General features: G+C 45.5%; 2 protein-coding genes and 1 pseudogene across 3 annotated transcripts; 2 read left to right on the plus strand and 1 right to left on the minus strand.

The window, feature by feature from the left end:
- Positions 1-338: 338 nt before the first annotated feature.
- Positions 339-9,128, plus strand: LOC112880966 (annotated as a pseudogene).
- Positions 9,129-10,664: 1,536 nt separating this feature from the next.
- On the plus strand, positions 10,665-14,284 carry LOC112882928. Of its 2 annotated transcripts, XM_025948128.1 has the most exons (9): positions 10,665-11,034; positions 11,159-11,253; positions 11,394-11,600; positions 11,817-11,884; positions 12,614-12,686; positions 12,866-12,975; positions 13,050-13,151; positions 13,445-13,544; positions 13,693-14,284. In XM_025948128.1, exons 3-9 carry the CDS (start codon positions 11,517-11,519, stop codon positions 13,867-13,869), a joined length of 714 nt encoding a protein of 237 aa, XP_025803913.1. In that variant the 5' UTR covers positions 10,665-11,034; positions 11,159-11,253; positions 11,394-11,516; the 3' UTR covers positions 13,870-14,284. The 2 variants fall into 2 exon arrangements, with proteins under 2 accessions (XP_025803913.1, XP_025803912.1); XM_025948127.1 differs by lacking the exon at positions 11,159-11,253.
- A 303-nt stretch (positions 14,285-14,587) lies between these two features.
- On the minus strand, positions 14,588-15,850 carry LOC112880967. Its single transcript, XM_025945690.1, has 2 exons — positions 15,839-15,850; positions 14,588-15,203 (listed from the first exon to the last, which is right to left on the minus strand). The coding sequence occupies exons 1-2, from the start codon at positions 15,848-15,850 to the stop codon at positions 14,799-14,801; spliced, it is 417 nt and encodes a 138-aa protein (XP_025801475.1). The 3' UTR covers positions 14,588-14,798.
- Positions 15,851-16,279: the final 429 nt, after the last annotated feature.

The raw sequence follows: 16,279 nt of genomic DNA on the forward strand, positions 1-16,279 counted from the left end.
GCAATACCAACCTGAGGGGTTGGGGATACATATTTATAGCTGGCCAAGACAGCCAAGCATATGTCAAGATGCTAGTCTAAAAGCCAGTGATGATTAGTCTAAGATGTTGTACTGGATGTTGTCCTAAAAGTTAGTCTAAGATGTTGTTCTAGATGTTGTCCTAAAAGTTTAGTCTAAGATGCTGTCCTAATTGGGGCAGCAAGACCACCATGCCGAGGACCACAAAACCTTATCCCATCAGCAATCACCAGAAATACTCGTTTAACTATTTTCATCCATACCTGTTAAGTGGGAACTGAATTCTGGTCATGTTGTTTTCTGTCATGCAGGGTGTGAATATGCCAGCGAGCGCTCTTAAAGATCTCAATATTTCTCAATCAGTGGACCTGAAGGAAAGGACAATTCTGTGAAATCCTGCATCAGCAAGCCTGCGTTGAATGGCAGCAAATGTGCCAACAAGGAAGAAAATGCTCCGTCTGCTTGCCCTGATGCTGGGACTAATGGAAATGAGGCTGGAAATGCAGATGTAGAGTACATTGATTCTGAGAATCTAGTATATCTCCCGGATGTTGATGCAACCTTCAGTGTATGACACTGTTTGCTTATTGATGATATTTTGTTTGACGAATAATTTTTTTTTGTTCTAGTCAAAGCTGAGTTTACTCGTTTCTATTTTTGAACAGACCTTAGTTAAAAGGTTGGATTCTAAGGACTGGGTTATGACATGTGAAACTCTCAACAATGTTCGTCAATTGGCGATATATCACAAGGAAAGATTGCAGGAGCTGCTGTAAGTACCCCAGCATACATACTAGAAATGTTTTGCCATTTTGACAATCCTTTTGGTCTTCTGAATCACTTATACATGCCAGTCAGCCAGTGATATAGAATTGCATGTCATCTCCTGTATTAGTTGATTGGTATGATTTATAAACTATTTAAATTGCAGGGAGCCTCTAGTTCCTCTTATTGTGAAATCTGTGAAGAATCCAAGAAGTGCTGTCTGCAAAACAGCACTAATGACTTGTTCTGACATCTTTAAGGCCTATGGTGACCTGATTGTCGACTCAATTGATCCACTGGTAGGTATTGCTATTCAGATGTACTATTTAGAAGTTCCTCTATCCACTACAAACTCTCTGAAAACATCTTTTTTATCAAATGCGTTCACAGGTAGTACAATTGTTTCTAAAAGCTTCACAAGATAAACGCTTTGTATGTGAAGCTGCTGAGGCAGCTCTTATATCAATGACAAGTTGGATCTCCCCTTCAGTATTGTTACCGAGAATGCAGCCCTACCTCAAGAACAGGAATCCACGTATTTGGGCAAAAGCATCAGTGTGTTTCAGCAAGAGTGCACCTCGCCTTGTAAGTGAAACTTCTTGCCTGAAAAATCCTTTACATTTGCAGCTTCTGTAGCCCCAATTCTTAGTTAAGATAGGAAGAAGGTTAATTTAATTCAGATTATAGTTTGCCTATCTGATGTCCCAACTGATCAATCAGGTAGATATTAATAATTTAGTGTCCATGCGGTTTTGCGGACTGTCTCCTCCACTCGTGAGCCTGGTTAGAGACCAATACATTCCACGTCTTTTTCAGATTCTTTGATGTATGCTATGAGCAATGAACCTCGCCTGTCATAACTTGGAGCTAGATGAGCCAAATAATTAGCTAGTAAATGTGTTGGAGATTTGATTGGCTGAGAGTATTAAGATGGAAAATGTATATTTAGCTGTAGGTTACATGTTTAAATAACGTCACGCCTTAACTCAAATTTTGCTGTCATCTTCAATATGATGAATTCTTTGGATCGGCTAATGCGCGATTAGATTAGAAGAGCTCCTTTGCTACTGATAAAACCGAGTAACAGAGAGAGATAGAGAGAGACAGGTGAGAGCACGGGCATACCCTCGTGCCCTAGCGCGGCGGCGGATGCAGACGTGCCCGCCATGCCGGTGTAGTGCGGGGATCGGAGCAGTCCGGCCGTAGGGGTTCACGGTCGCGGTGGCAGAGGTGCAGTTGCGTCCGCACAGGCTCAAGGTCGAGGTAGAGGCGTCGAGGATGGCCGAAGTGGACTTCCCGCCGCTGACCGCGCTCAACTAGATCGGCTAGGGTTGACTGTGGGTGGGGTGGCGGCGGCCGGTGAACCTCGTACCTCGAGCCGCTGGCCCCCACCTCCTTTTTATAGCGCGGCACGACGGGGGCCCACCAGCTAGGGTTGAGCTGGAGCGCCCCCGATCAGGGCGCATAGGTGAGGTGGCCCATCGGCCCGTTAGGGTCCGATAGGCTAGGAGATCAATCTAACAGTCTCCCCCTGATCTCACCCTGTACCTTTCTTTTACTTTTACCTTTTCGTGTTTCGTCATAGATTTGTGTATAGAGCATGCCTCATCGTCACGATCATCTGTCGATGGATTTAGCAGCTACAATTCACGCTTCCATTCAGAAACGGATTCTTTAACCTTTTGGGCCCTTGTAGTCCGAAGATGACAGGCTATCCCTTAGCCCCATGCTAGCTACGTGTTCCTTGAACACGTTGGGTGGTAAGCCTTTCGTTAGCGAATCCGCAAGCATTTTCACTGTGCTTATGTGCTCAAGATTTATAATCTGATCTCGGACTTTATCTTTCACAACATAATATTTTATATCTATATGTTTGGCAGCACCACTTGTCTTGTTGTTGTGAGCATACATTACTGCGGGTTCATTATCGCAGTACAACTGTAATGGTTTAGATATATCATCAACCATTCTCAGACCGGGTACGAACTTCTTTAGCCAGTTCACCTGCCCTGTAGCCTCGTAACATGCAACAAACTTGGCATACATAGTGGACGATGTAGTGACGGTTTGTTTGCAACTTTTTCACGATATTGCTCCCCCGGCCAGGGTGAAAACATATTCTGACGTGGACTTTCTGTCATCTCCTACATAATCGGAGTCTGAGTATCCTACAATACGCAGAGATTCTGTTTTCCTGTACGTTAACATGAGGCCTTTGGTTCCTTGCAAATAGCGCAGAATCTTCTTTACCAATTTCCAGTGTTCTGGACCTGGATTACTCTGGAATCTGCCAAGCAACCCGGTAACGTAAGCTATGTCAGGGCGTGTGCACACTTGTGCATACTGTAAGCTTCCCACAGCAGAAGCATATGGTACCATTTTCATTTGATCGATCTCATATTGAGTCTTGGGGCATTGAAACTCCCCATATCTGTCGCCCTTAACTATAGGTGCAGGTGAGGCACTGCATTTGTGCACATTGAATTTCTTCAGGACCTTTTCTATATATGTCTTTTGCGACAGTCCTAATACCCCTTTCAATCTGTCTCGGTGAATCTCGATTCCTAGAACGAATCTTGCTTCACCAAGGTCTTTCATCTCGAAATGCGAGGATAAAAACTTTTTCGTTTCTAGTAGCAGACTGACATCACTACTTGCCAGTAGGATATCGTCCACATACAAGATTAGGAAGACGTACTTCCCATTCTTGAACTTTGCGTAAACGCAATTGTCCTCGACATTTTCTCTAAACCCGAATTCTTTTATTATCTTATCGAACTTCAAGTACCACTGTCTTGAAGCTTGCTTTAGCCCATAAATCGATTTCCTCAGACGGCATCCCAATTTTTCTTTACCTTCCACGACAAAACCTTTCGGCTGTGCCATGTAGACGGTTTCATCTAGATCCCCGTTCAGGAACGCTGTCTTCACATCCATCTGATGTAATTCTAGATCATAATAAGCTACAAGAGCCATTATGATTCTGAAAGAATCTTTACAAGAGACTGGGGAAAAAGTCTCGTTGTAATCAATTCCCTCTCTTTGTGTGTATCCTTTTGCCACGAGTCGTGCTTTAAATTTATCTATATTCCCTTGGGAGTCATATTTGGTTTTGTAGACCCATTTGCAGCCTACTGTTTTGACTCCTTTAGGAATTTCCTCTAAGTCCCATACTTTGTTGGCACTCATCGATTTTATTTCATCTTCCATGGCATCAAGCCATTTCGATGAATGTTCACTTCTCATGGCTTCTTCAAATGAAGTGGGATCATCCTCCATTTGAATTTCTTCGCTATTATAGACTTCATAGTCGTTAGAAATAGCGCGCTTCCTTGTTCTTTGAGGTCTCCCGTGAGCCTGAGCCTGCGGTGCCTCATCTATTTGGGGCTGCTGTTGCTCCTCTTCTTGTGCGGCAATGGGCTCGTCAGGAGCCTAATGAATAGGCTCCACTTCCTCATTCATTGTTACCACAGAAGGAGCCACGACAGGTGTTGGTATCGCAGTGACTTGCACTGGCGGTGCAGACACAGCGGGCAGCGGGAAGAAAGATTCCTGAATCACGGGATTTGGTGTATACACCCGCTTCTCCTCAAGATCAATCTTCCTTGCTGTGCCGCTCCCCCGGATCATTTGATCCTCAAGAAAAACTGCATGTCTCGTTTCTACAAATTTTGTAGATCTGTCTGGGCAGTAGAAACGAAAACCCTTTGACCTTTTTGGATAGCCAATAAAATGGCAAGATACCGTTCTGGAATCTAGTTTTGCAATGGTCGGGTTAAACACTTTTGCCTCTGCAGGACTCCCCCACACCCGCAAGTGATTCAGTGAGGGTACTCTTCCTGTCCACATTTCATACGGCGTTTTCGGTACCGATTTACTTGGAACTCTGTTGAGAATGTGAATGGCGGTTTTCAGGGCCTCCATCCATAAACTCACTGGCAATGTAGAGTAACTGATCATGCTTCGCACCATATCCATCAGGGTGTGATTGCGTCTTTCAGCCACTCCATTCTGCTGAGGCTCGCCCGGCATCGAGTACTGGGCTACTATGCCTTGTTCCATCAGGAACTTCGCAAAAGGTCCTGGAACTTGGCCATATTGGGTATGTCGACCGTAGTATTCCCCTCCACGATCGGATCTTACGATTTTAATCTTTAAATCGTGTTGATTTTCTACTTCGGCCTTGAATATTTTAAATTTATCCAAAGCCTCCGATCTTTCTTTACTTGGATAAATGTATCCATAACGGGAATAATCGTCTGTGAATGTTATGAACGAGTCATAACCATCCACACTCTTTACATTAAACGGACCACAGATATCTGTGTGAATTATTTCTAATACACATGTGCTCCTCTTAGCATTTTTCTTTATTTTCTTAACGAATTTGCCTTTTATGCACTCAATGCATTGTTCTAAGTCAGAGAACTCTAATGGAGGAAGAATTTCATTTTTAATTAATCTCTCTATTCTCCCCCTCGAAATATGGCCTAAACGACAGTGCCATAATTTCGACGACGCATCTTGAGTTCTCTTTCGTTTTCTATTCGCGAGTGTAGACGAGAATACATTCGCATTGTTATCGCATACGGAATTCACACTGTCGCGTAACGATATCAAATAAAGATCATTCTTTCTGAATGCAATGGAAATAACTGTATCATTACATTCAATCAAACACCTGCCATCTCCAAATAGACAGGAATAACCATCTTTGTCCAGGCGAGACACACTAATCAAATTTCTGTGTAAAGAAGGAACAAATAAAACATCTCTAAGAACAATATTGAAGCCAGTGTCGAGTTCCAAATGAACGTCTCCTACTGCTTCAACGTCTGCCTGAGCTCCATTTGCCACTCTAACTTGCTTTTCGCTTCTTTGAGTGGTTCTCGTCGAATGGAATCCCTGCAACGAATTTGCAACATGAACAGTTGCTCCTGAATCAATCCACCAAGTGGTTTTTAAATATTCTATATACAAGGATTCATTTACAAATGAAATAACGTTCTCACCTCTCTTCTCCATGATCATCTTTAAATATTTATGACAGTTCTTCTTGTAGTGACCCCTCTCTTTGCAGTAGAGACACTGATCCTTATCTACTAGAGCCTGTCCCTCCTGCGGTCTGTGTTGTTGAGAGTTTTTGCCTTTAGAGGAGGATGAAGAAGAAGATGAAAAATTTCCTTTAAAGTTGGCATGCGTCTTCTTGTTCACATAGTTTAAGGATCCTCCAGTGGTGGACCTGATCCTTTCCTCCTCCTGAACACACATCGCAATAGTCTTTTCTATGTCCCAAGTTTGTGGTTGGGTGTTGTAATTGACAACAAAAGTGTCAAATTCTTTTGGCAACGAAGCAAAAACCAGATGGACAATGTGATCCTCCTTAAAGGCAAGGTCCAATGACTTAAGCTTGTTGTTCTGATTGACCATGCGATGAATGTGTTCTCTAATGCCACCGCCAGTGTATCTTTCTGAAACCAGTTGTTTGATCAACTGGGTTGCATAAGTCTTTGAAGAACCAGTGTATTGGTTCTTTAATTTTTTAAGATATTCTATGACGGTGGCACAATCTGGGATTGAGCCCATAATTGCAGGCTCAATCGTGTTCTTTACCACTGCCAAACACTTCTTGTTGGCAGGGAACCATTTTGCATAAAGCCTCTCATAATCTGCTCTTGCTTTCTTATAAGCAAGCTCTGTTTGCTTCCAAGAAGCATCTGTGTCTGTGTCCTCTCTCTCAGGAAGCACAGGCTCTGTAGGAGTCAGTGTAGCTAGGACCCAATCCAATTCACCCATGATGAAATAGAGGTCCAGCTTTCTGTACCATTCATTGTAATTGTCTCCCTTTAATATAGGAATATCGTTGATGGAAAACATCATTGATACTCCTCCTGAAAAACATTCATGAGTGGTGAAAACATTAAATTAAAGTCAAATATATTATTGCATATGTATAAATACGACGTTGGTCATAAATTAAAGTATGCAATAACTTTGTATTAAAACTAAAACACCGTTGGGTAGAATTAGAGTTAATACATGAAATTATCTATAAAAAAATTAAGGCATAAAACTCTTTTTGTATTAAGTCTAGAATGCCGTTGGGCATAAACAGAAATAATACATGAAAAATACCTATTAAAATAATACCATTGTAATATTGTTATTGTTAACGTTGGTCAAAAAATAACAAGATTACAACTCAGAAAAATATCTTTTTGCCTTGAAGAATTAAATTATCCCGTTGGTTCAAATTTAAATAACAAGGCAAAAGTACATTAATAAATGGATCTATTTAACCTGTGCAGCGGAAAAACTTAATTCTATCAAAAAAGGGTCTAAAAATATCTTGTATAAGCAGTGCATCATAGTTCAATCAAGTTTGAATTTGAAATGTATCAAATTCAAGTAAATTCTATTGAAAAATATCTCTGGAAAAAGATGAAAAACGATGCACTATTTGTATCTGAAACCAGCCCAGCTAGCCCAGCCAGCCCTTCACTGTGCGCGACAGCCCAACTTGAAAACGGACTCATGCCCGCGCGTGCGCGGCCTGCTAAGGCCCAGCCCGCGTCCCCTCGCGCACCCCCGCGCGGGCGCTCGCGCTCGGGGCCAAGGCAACCTGGGCCCGGGCCGCGCATTCCCTACCCCGCCTGGGCCAAAAGAGGCCCGGTCACGCGCGGGACGACCGCAGCCGCCCGATCAATATCGACGGCTACGCGTCGATTTCGGCCGAACAAAAAACCGTAGCCGGTCACACGCGCTAACCCTAGCTCCATTTCTTTCTTCCCGATCTCCCCGGCGCCTCCTTCTGCCCACGCGAGCGCGCGAGTGAGCGGCGACCGGCTGCGACCGGCGGGCGGCGCCACGGCGAGCCCCCTCGCCGGCGCGCGCGTCCACCGCAAGGTGGGCGCGTCCCCGTCGAGTGGCTTCTCCGTGGTGCCCTGAACTGGCACGCGCGAGCGGCACGGCAGTGGCCCGCGCGGCCTCTGTCCGCGCGAGGTCCAAGCGCTCGCGGGATCTGGTCGGCGTGCCGGCGTCCCAAGCACACCGACAGCGGACGGCACAAGAGGTAAGTCCCCTTTCCCGCCGTCCCAATTCCTCTTTTGCTAGGGTTAGGGTTTCTGTTTTTCTAATCTAGGGTATCTGGGGCTTTTCTCTCGGGTTTCTTTGGATGCTTTGCTCTGGGATCTCCAAGATCTAATCAACGCTAGAAGATTAGGCGACTGATACCATTGATGAATTCTTTGGATCGGCTAATGCGCGATTAGATTAGTAGAGCTCCTTTGCTACTGATAAAACCGAGTAACAGAGAGAGATAGAGAGAGACAGGTGAGAGCACGGGCATACCCTCGTGCCCTAGCGCGGCGGCGGATGCAGATGTGCCCGCCATGCCGGTGTAGTGCGGGGATCGGAGCAGTCCGGCCGTAGGGGTTCACGGTCGCGGTGGCAGAGGTGCAGTCGCGTCCGCACAGGCTCAAGGTCGAGGCAGAGGCGTCGAGGATGGCCGAAGTGGACTTCCCGCCGCTGACCGCGCTCAACTAGATCGGCTAGGGTTGACTGTGAGTGGGGTGGCGGCGGCCGGTGAACCTCGTACCTCGAGCCGCTGGCCCCCACCTCCTTTTTATAGCGCGGCGCGACGGGGGCCCACCAGCTAGGGTTGAGCTGGAGCGCCCCCGATCAGGGCGCATAGGTGAGGTGGCCCATCGGCCCGTTAGGGTCCGATAGGCTAGGAGATCAATCTAACACAATAGAGCAACAAGAAATGGAGGTTGAATACATCAGTTTTGTGCACCGTAGATATACATGCACCAACCAATACTCGTTTTCACACATGTGAGGGATAGACTGTTACTCTGGTTGTTTTACAACAACAATGCTTTCCTTTTGTCCAGGATGTGGAGGGAATCAAAGAGTACGGAATGGATAAGCTCATCCAGATTGCAGCAACCCAACTTAGTGACCAGCTTCCAGAATCAAGGGAAGCTGCTCGCAACCTGGCACTGGAACTACAAGTTTTCTATGAGAAGTCTCAGGCCTCAACTTCTGGCGAAAATGAAGGCGAACCTTCTGCCTCACCAGATGCGGAATCATGGGAAGCTTTCTGCCAGTCCAAGCTTTCTGCCTTAAGCGCCCAAGCCATCCTCCGTGTCACCTCTACTACTCCAAAAGAGGGCGTCACTGCAGGTGTCACCTCTGCTCCAAAAGAAGGCGTTGCTAGCACACGAGTTGGTAGATGTAGTGAGATTGAGATTTTCCATCCAGATCACCTTTTTTGCTGTACATCCAGTCAGGAATTCGTTGATCATCGGTTCGAGTGTTCAGGTGTGGACCCGCAGTGTTAATATCAGTGCGAGATATATCGGTTATAGTTGACTGTATAATCATTTCGTTCCACTACTTGGTATTGATTGGTCAGGTGAATGTAGAATTTCTTCCACGGTTCAATGTTATACGGTCCTTTTTCCCACCTGTCTGGTTGTGGTTCAGTTATTTGGAAGGGAAGTGGCTTTCGTGTGTTGCTGTTATATTGCAGAACTTGATGTTTATTCCTGTATAGGGCAATCACCTGTAGCATGTCTCTGCTGTTTGCTTTCACTGTGAGCTAAAAATGCCAACCCTTACTGTTGTGTGCTACGTAGAAGATACTGGCATGCCGCTGTTCGTTGGTGCCTTGGTGGCTGTCGGCTTGACATTGGGTATTTAGGGCTCTTTAAGCTGCGTATATGCATTATCCACTACTATATGCATTATGCTATCTGAAGCTGAAGTTCTCATCGCTGTGTAACCATCCGATTCATGGCTATGTGATGCCAACGGGTGCCTCTATCCCTACAATTTCATGGAGAACTAGTAAATGAACCAGTAAAAACATTTTCTGTTGGCAAACTCGTAGCTTGTTTGAAAGCAGGATTCAACGCGGTGTTTCCAAAGTTTCGTGGAAAATGTTTCTTTTGGGCACTACTTTTGTGGACCCACGTTACGCATTTGGAACTATATGGGCAAAAGGTAGACATTCGAAACTGAACTTTATAGGCAGTTTGCATTGGTGTAATTGAAAGACCATTGGTGATCCAATATGCATTTTTTTTTTATTTTTTAAATCAGTGATTTGAAAAGAACTAGTTCTGGTAAAATGTTGAACAGTATATTTTAAAATGTAGACCTAGTTTCTGTAAATATTGATAGGTGCAAGGTTAATCTACCTTTTGATGGTATCATTTCAACATTTGGAATTTATGATGTTAGCATTTTGACACTTTAAACATGAAATGTTGAACGCATGTTAAAATTGTTGAAATATTCTCCACAAAATGGTGAATTAAGCACTTAATTTTTTGAAAGGTACGTATTTATGAAATAATGAATTACTGAAAGTATTAAAAGAAAGGTTTCCAAAATAAAGATGGAATATGCAGTTTGTGTTGATGTTCCAATACAATCAGTGCTTGTTTGTTATCTTACTCCCTAGTTTGGGTCTCTCTTGTTTCAATATAATCGCAGCTCTTATGTGGTATTGTGGTCATTTAGAAAAAGAGAAAGATGGAAAAAAGGGAAGAAACTAGCTCGGCTGGCTTATTTTCACGCGTTGGGCCAAACTGAGCTTTGCGATGCTGTGCTGGCTGGGCCTGTTCGACGTGAGAGAAAAAAACATCCGGCGGCTCTTCCTCCTTTCTTCCACACCTTCTCTTCCTGTTTGGATACAATTATAAGCTGATTTTAGATGAAAATAAGCTAAAATTCTTGGATACGATTATAAGCTGATTTTAGATAAAAATAAACCAAAATTCGATCCAAACGTCTTAATTAATTTTTGATTATTTGGAAAGCATCTTACCTGAGAATCACCGATACAATGTGAAGCCCGGTTTCTTCCAACGCGTTCCCGAGCCCGCGTACCAGCGAGGCCGTTTCCTCGCCTGCCCTCCGCTCTCCGCCCGACCCTCTCCCTGGCCCCCCTCCCCGCCGCCCCTCTCCCTGCGGCGCCTCCGTCTCGTGCTCCGGCGGCTCTGCCCTCCCCCCGCCTCTGCAGCACCTCCCTCTGCACCCGCCTCCCCTCCCCTGTCCCTGCTGTGCGCCGCCGCCCCCCTGAATCGGGCCGCCCCTACCGTCGCCCCCTGCATCGAGGCCACGCCACGCTCGTCGGGTCGCACCTGTGAGTGGATTGGAGGTTGCTTTCGCCGGTTGCTTGACACAGCAAAGGAGCCGCACCTTTCCACCAAAGCATCAGGGGCTCCAGGGCACCGCAAGGTAAAAAAAAAAACTAATTGCCACTGTACCGGATCTGCTTTGTGGATGCGATTCTGAGTCCTTGGACTACAGCATTCAGTTATTGTTTCAGTGCTTGATTCATACAAAGAGGATTCTTTTTCAGTGTCGTTGGGAACCAGAGTAGCTTCTTCTTGTGTTAGCACATGGTCTGGACTAATCTGATGAAGCAAATTAAATAGGCTATTGCCATAGGATAATGTATGTCCGCCCCTTCCCTTCCTTTCCTGCTGCGCGAAATCGAACACCCAAACCCATAACGTATGCTATTTGTATTCGGATCTGAGCATGTATACTGGGTCCGCCCCTGATCCAATCCAATCCCTCCGTGCTTTGATTAGGTTGTTGTTCCTTAGCGAGAGGAGAATCGATTACCCAAGGTGCCACTGCAGTTCATTTTCCAAGATTTCCAGCGGTTCTGCTGGAACCCTCATGCCCCAGGTCAAGCTCGCCACTTCTTCGACATGAGGCTCAACAAGGTGGAAGTGAACCTTAGAAGGCTGCTGGAGGCGGCTCCTCGGCAGCAGAATCAGGCTAAGCTTGTCCATGTATGTACGAGTGGTTCATACGAATTTCTTTGGTAGTTAGATTTCCATCGCACATTGGTAGAGCTGATCACCTGACTTTCTGAACTTCATTTGAAAGGAAGAGAGGAAATATATGGCTTCATCCTGGTTTATTTGAGTATCAGCGTATATCATATAGATATTTATCATTTTGAATGCCCTGTGTACTAGTCATTGATGGCTTCCATTCAAATACAGTATGTAACCACAGCCAGGGAGCTATTGGAGCAGCTAGGAGCAGAGACCACACCTGAAGGGATATCAAGGTGCATTTTTTCTGTGATGGCTGAGAACATTTTGGAACACTGAAATCGTGATATACTGGCTGTGACCCAATTAATGTATGCCAAAACTATATAATTTTGGTGTAAAAGGAAAACCAGTTGCCATTTGACAGTACCAAACAAAAACATAAAAAATTTTCTGCCCATTGTAAAACTGTTATGCATAGATCTTGCCAGTGCACCACTATGATCATCCATCGTTTGCATTTCCATTAAAATCTTGATGTCTGTGCCAGTAGTGAATATACCCTGGTTGCATATTCTTTGGCTGACTGTGAGAAGGCACAAATGAGGACTGGCACATTATCTGGATACAAGTAGGTTCACTAACCTGGCTTCCGGGAAACTCTTTCTTGTTTCATGGTAGGCTCCTTGGTTCACCACTTCATAAATGCATGTTTGTCTTTCAGATTCACTAAAAAGCTGTTTCTGAAATTCTTTCTGTAGAGATATATTCCATCTCGTGACTCCCAAAACATAAAATGTTAGCAATAATAAATTTCTGCCTTTTTATATCTGATGGCCTGCATTTTTATGATAAGAATCTTTGAGTTATTGCTTGCCTTTTTCATGTATCTGGTTCTGTGGTATTACTAATTTGTTCAGCAAAGCAAGCATTTCTCTACGTGGAAAACTTTCCATTTACTGCTTATGTTTTATTTTTTTTCATGAGAAGAATAGCATGTTTTTAATGAATCTGTTCTTTTTCAGTGTTTCTAAAGCTAAGCTTTCCGAGTATTCAGAAAAGATTGAAGCACTAGCTGCCAGGCTCGCTGCTCCAGTGGTATGTTATTATTGCACTGATTCATTTTTCCCTTTTTACAGTTCTTAGTTCATTTGCCGGTTCTTCACAGTATTCATTCAGAGCTACCACAGCTGATGATATGTCAATTTCTTTTATCTGAACCTTTATGTCATTAACTTTTAGATACACTTCTTATTTTTATATTACGGTTGGTGCAGCCTGAAAATGAAAAGCCAGTTGTTGAAAGCAGAGAAGAAGAAATCTCTGCTGAAAAAGCTAAGGCGGAAAGCCCAATATCTTTATCGTCAGGATTGCGAAGGAGATCAGCGTAAGTTAAATTTGGTCCCCTTGTTTCCCCTTGCTTACCATTACAACTCTGAACTAACAGATGCATATAAATAGAGCTCATGTCGAGGTTCAACCAAGCCATCAGGAGCGAAAAGGAGATATTGGAGCACCTATCAAATTGGATGCAGAAGCTCAGGCTCGCATTGAGAAGCACAGGTTTGCTACTTTGCTAAAGATTCGTCTTTATCTTGGTCTCCAGCTCAGTCCCCTCGTTCTTATCCACGGTTTCTATATTGAACACAGCCAACCCATTACAGGATCCATTCATTTTACTAGGTTAACTGGGATGCTCTGTTGGAAGCCATACTGTGCTATGTTTGACTATTAGCTTCCTTTCTGTCCCTAGTGTTTTAAGATCTATACATGAAAATTTTAGGCCTTGCACAAGGTCATCAAATGAATATACACCAGCTGTTGTCTTACTGATACCTGATCTTCTTACTGCACAGGAAGCTGCAAGAAGATTTAACTGATGAAATGGTCGAGTTAGCACGCCAGCTGAAGGAAAGTAGCCTTATGATGAACCAATCTGTGCAAGAGACAGAGAAGGTATGTTTCTTTCATTTAGTCCTTTACAGCTTTCTGTCATGTTGACATTGGGTTGTACGTGAATAAAGCTATTGCGGTGATACTGCAACGAGGATCTTCTTTTCAGTTGGGCGCTTGTTGAGAAAGTCTGACTTATTTGCTCATGCAGATCCTTGATTCCACTGAGAGGGCCGTGGAGCACAGCTTGGCAAGCACCGGTCGTGCAACCTCGCGAGCGGCCGAGGTCTACTCGCTGACTTCCAAGACGACGTGCTTCCAGTGGCTGCTCCTCTTTGTGATGACCTGCATGTTTGTGATGGTGGTTCTGCTCATACGGATCACTTGAAGGAAGAGGCTGCAGTGGGCACTCTAGTGTGGCAGCCCCTCCCCTTTGTTCAATGGGCCCTGACTTGACCAGAAACCCCCCAATCCAGGAGTTTAACCTCACAACAAGATGGACGGTGCACTGTAAACAGATGACTTTCTGCGAAGTCTTTGTGGTCATGGTATTTTCTAAAACAAGTATCGACATTGCGTGTAGCTGGATGATTAGCAGCGTGTAGTCTGTAAAACTGGACGACAGCTGCCTGCATAGAGGCTTGGTGAAAAATGGCGATTGCTGTTTTGTTGGTCAGGCCTGAACCCTGATATAGTGAGCGGGCTATGTATAGTTTACATTAGCAACCTTGCAGCCAGCACACTGAACACTATGGCATGTACTTCCTCCGTTTCAAGAGTATAGGACATTTAGTTTTATCTAATTTGAACTTCTCTGAGTTTAGTCAAGTTTATTGAAAATGCATCAACGTTTGTAAGAACGGGAACGTGGGCGAGTCGTGCTTCTTGCTCGAGCTCGGTTCACCTGTGACCTGTGGTCGACGTTGGTGTTGGCCCCCCAAGGCTTGGTCTTGGACGATGGCTAGCCGGCGGTCATGGGCTGCCGCTGGCTGCAGGCGGTTGAGGAACATCATCGAGAGCCAGCGGAAGTGGCAGGACGTCATGGCAAAACGCCGGCGAAGTTGTAGGGCGGAGGGTTTACAATAGCCCCCGGAGCTTACAGCACATTAAAGCAACGGTCCAAACTTTTCCTTTGTGTCGCAAGATTCACAAATCAAAACAACTTCCTACAAGACGGACAGCTGCTCTGATCATATGCACACTAACTATCATCAGTACATCGAACACTCTGAACATCGCATCAGGGAATCCTGACGACGAGAGCACACCCGGTCACTCTGAGTCAACCCACGGTCACCTGCCTGCCGCCGGCGCCGATCACCGCCGCCGCCACCGTCCGACGCGCCGTCGCGTGCCCTGCCCTCGCGCCGCCGCACCCGACGGCCGTCCTCTCCTCGACCATCTCCCGCTCGCCACGGCGCGCGCGAACGCGGCGGCGTCGCAGGGCAGCTCGAGCGGGCCGTCCGGCGCGTAGCAGTAGGGCCCGCGCGCCTCCTCGGCCTCCTCCAGCAGCGCCCGGAACAGGCGGTGGTTGACGCACTCGGCCCGGACCACGAACCGCTCCCTCGCCGCGCCCACGTACACCGCCAGGCAGCCCTCCGGCGGCGGCTCCCGGCCCCGGCCACCCTTCTTGGACGACAGGCTCACAGGCACCGGTCCAGCAGCGCCCTCATGGATCTGATCTCTTTCATCCACACGCGCACACAAGAAGATTGAGCTGGGCTAGGAAAGGAACACACAACAGAGTGCGAGAGTGAGTAGCAGAACTTATCTAGTTGAGGTTGCCAACGTGTCGGGAGAATTGTTCAGATTCAGGCTCCATGCATCAAATCAAGGCCTTGATATCATCCATTTTGAGTCATTCTGAAGGTGTTCTTTGGTGCTGATTTGCTTGTTGGTGGCATCAAGAGAGTACTGATGTACTGAGAGGGTTAGTGCTAAATTAAAGCTTGGTGTTGGATAGGAGAGAGGGCCTGAAGATTGCTGCTCTACTGCACCATGTTTATATATACTGCGCTGGCCACGTAGTAGGTCTTGACTCTAACTGTGTGATGACACATTTGAGATTTGGGAGCAGGTGATGAGATTGCTCCGGTCTTCCTGCTCCATGTATTAAAAAAAATAATGAGAGGATTAGCTTCTTTTAATCTGGATCTCGCGTCCTTGCACTGCTTTCATGTTGCAGAACCTACACTTGCGTATCGTCCTTGATGTACTCTGATTGCAAACATGGCCGAAACAAGGTACACAATTGGGGAAAAAAAATTCTTGGCTACTGCACAAAACCAGAGGTCTACTGACTGGGGCAGGACCAGCAGGAGTCCACCATCGCCCATTGTCAACTCAGGCAGGCTCACCAGAGGCTTCATGGCAATAATGCAGTTGATCTACACACTAATGCCACATGATTATTGGTTGCAAGTTGACTCAGAGCTAGCGGCTATTGTCTCGGTGTGTGGACAGCAGGTTAATTCAAGTGAAGCTCTCCAACCAAATCCTGGTTACTTAACATTTTAGCTTCGAGATCAGGATCTTCATTATTTGCCGGTTTGTCAGCTTGTGTCTAGATTTGTCTACAAAGATAACGAGACTCTGCACAATCGACATCCAGTGCCCGAGGGTTTAACACCTGGATTTACGCTTGTCTTCATCATGCGTGATTTGTTGACAGTTGCTGGATTTGACATTTTGGCATGGTTGAAACCTTACCGCCGCAAACCGGTGATTTTGAGAGGCCATTCGTTTGCCTTTTGACATTGTGGACCAATAATTGTGGTTCGGTGGTCGAGTGGCTGGCC

Source organism: Panicum hallii, chromosome 2 (assembly GCF_002211085.1).
Source record: "Panicum hallii strain FIL2 chromosome 2, PHallii_v3.1, whole genome shotgun sequence".
NCBI lineage: Eukaryota > Viridiplantae > Streptophyta > Magnoliopsida > Poales > Poaceae > Panicum > Panicum hallii.

What these genes read in the sequence shown, in the direction of transcription:
- LOC112882928 (XM_025948128.1), top strand. Translation starts at nt 11,517, where the DNA reads ATGAGGCTCAACAAGGTGGAAGTGAACCTTAGAAGGCTGCTGGAGGCG. An exon ending in CCAGGCTCGCTGCTCCAGTG is followed by an intron (nt 12,687 to 12,865) that starts GTATGTTATTAT and finishes CGGTTGGTGCAG; the next exon opens with CCTGAAAATGAAAAGCCAGT. An exon ending in CTGTGCAAGAGACAGAGAAG is followed by an intron (nt 13,545 to 13,692) that starts GTATGTTTCTTT and finishes TTGCTCATGCAG; the next exon opens with ATCCTTGATTCCACTGAGAG.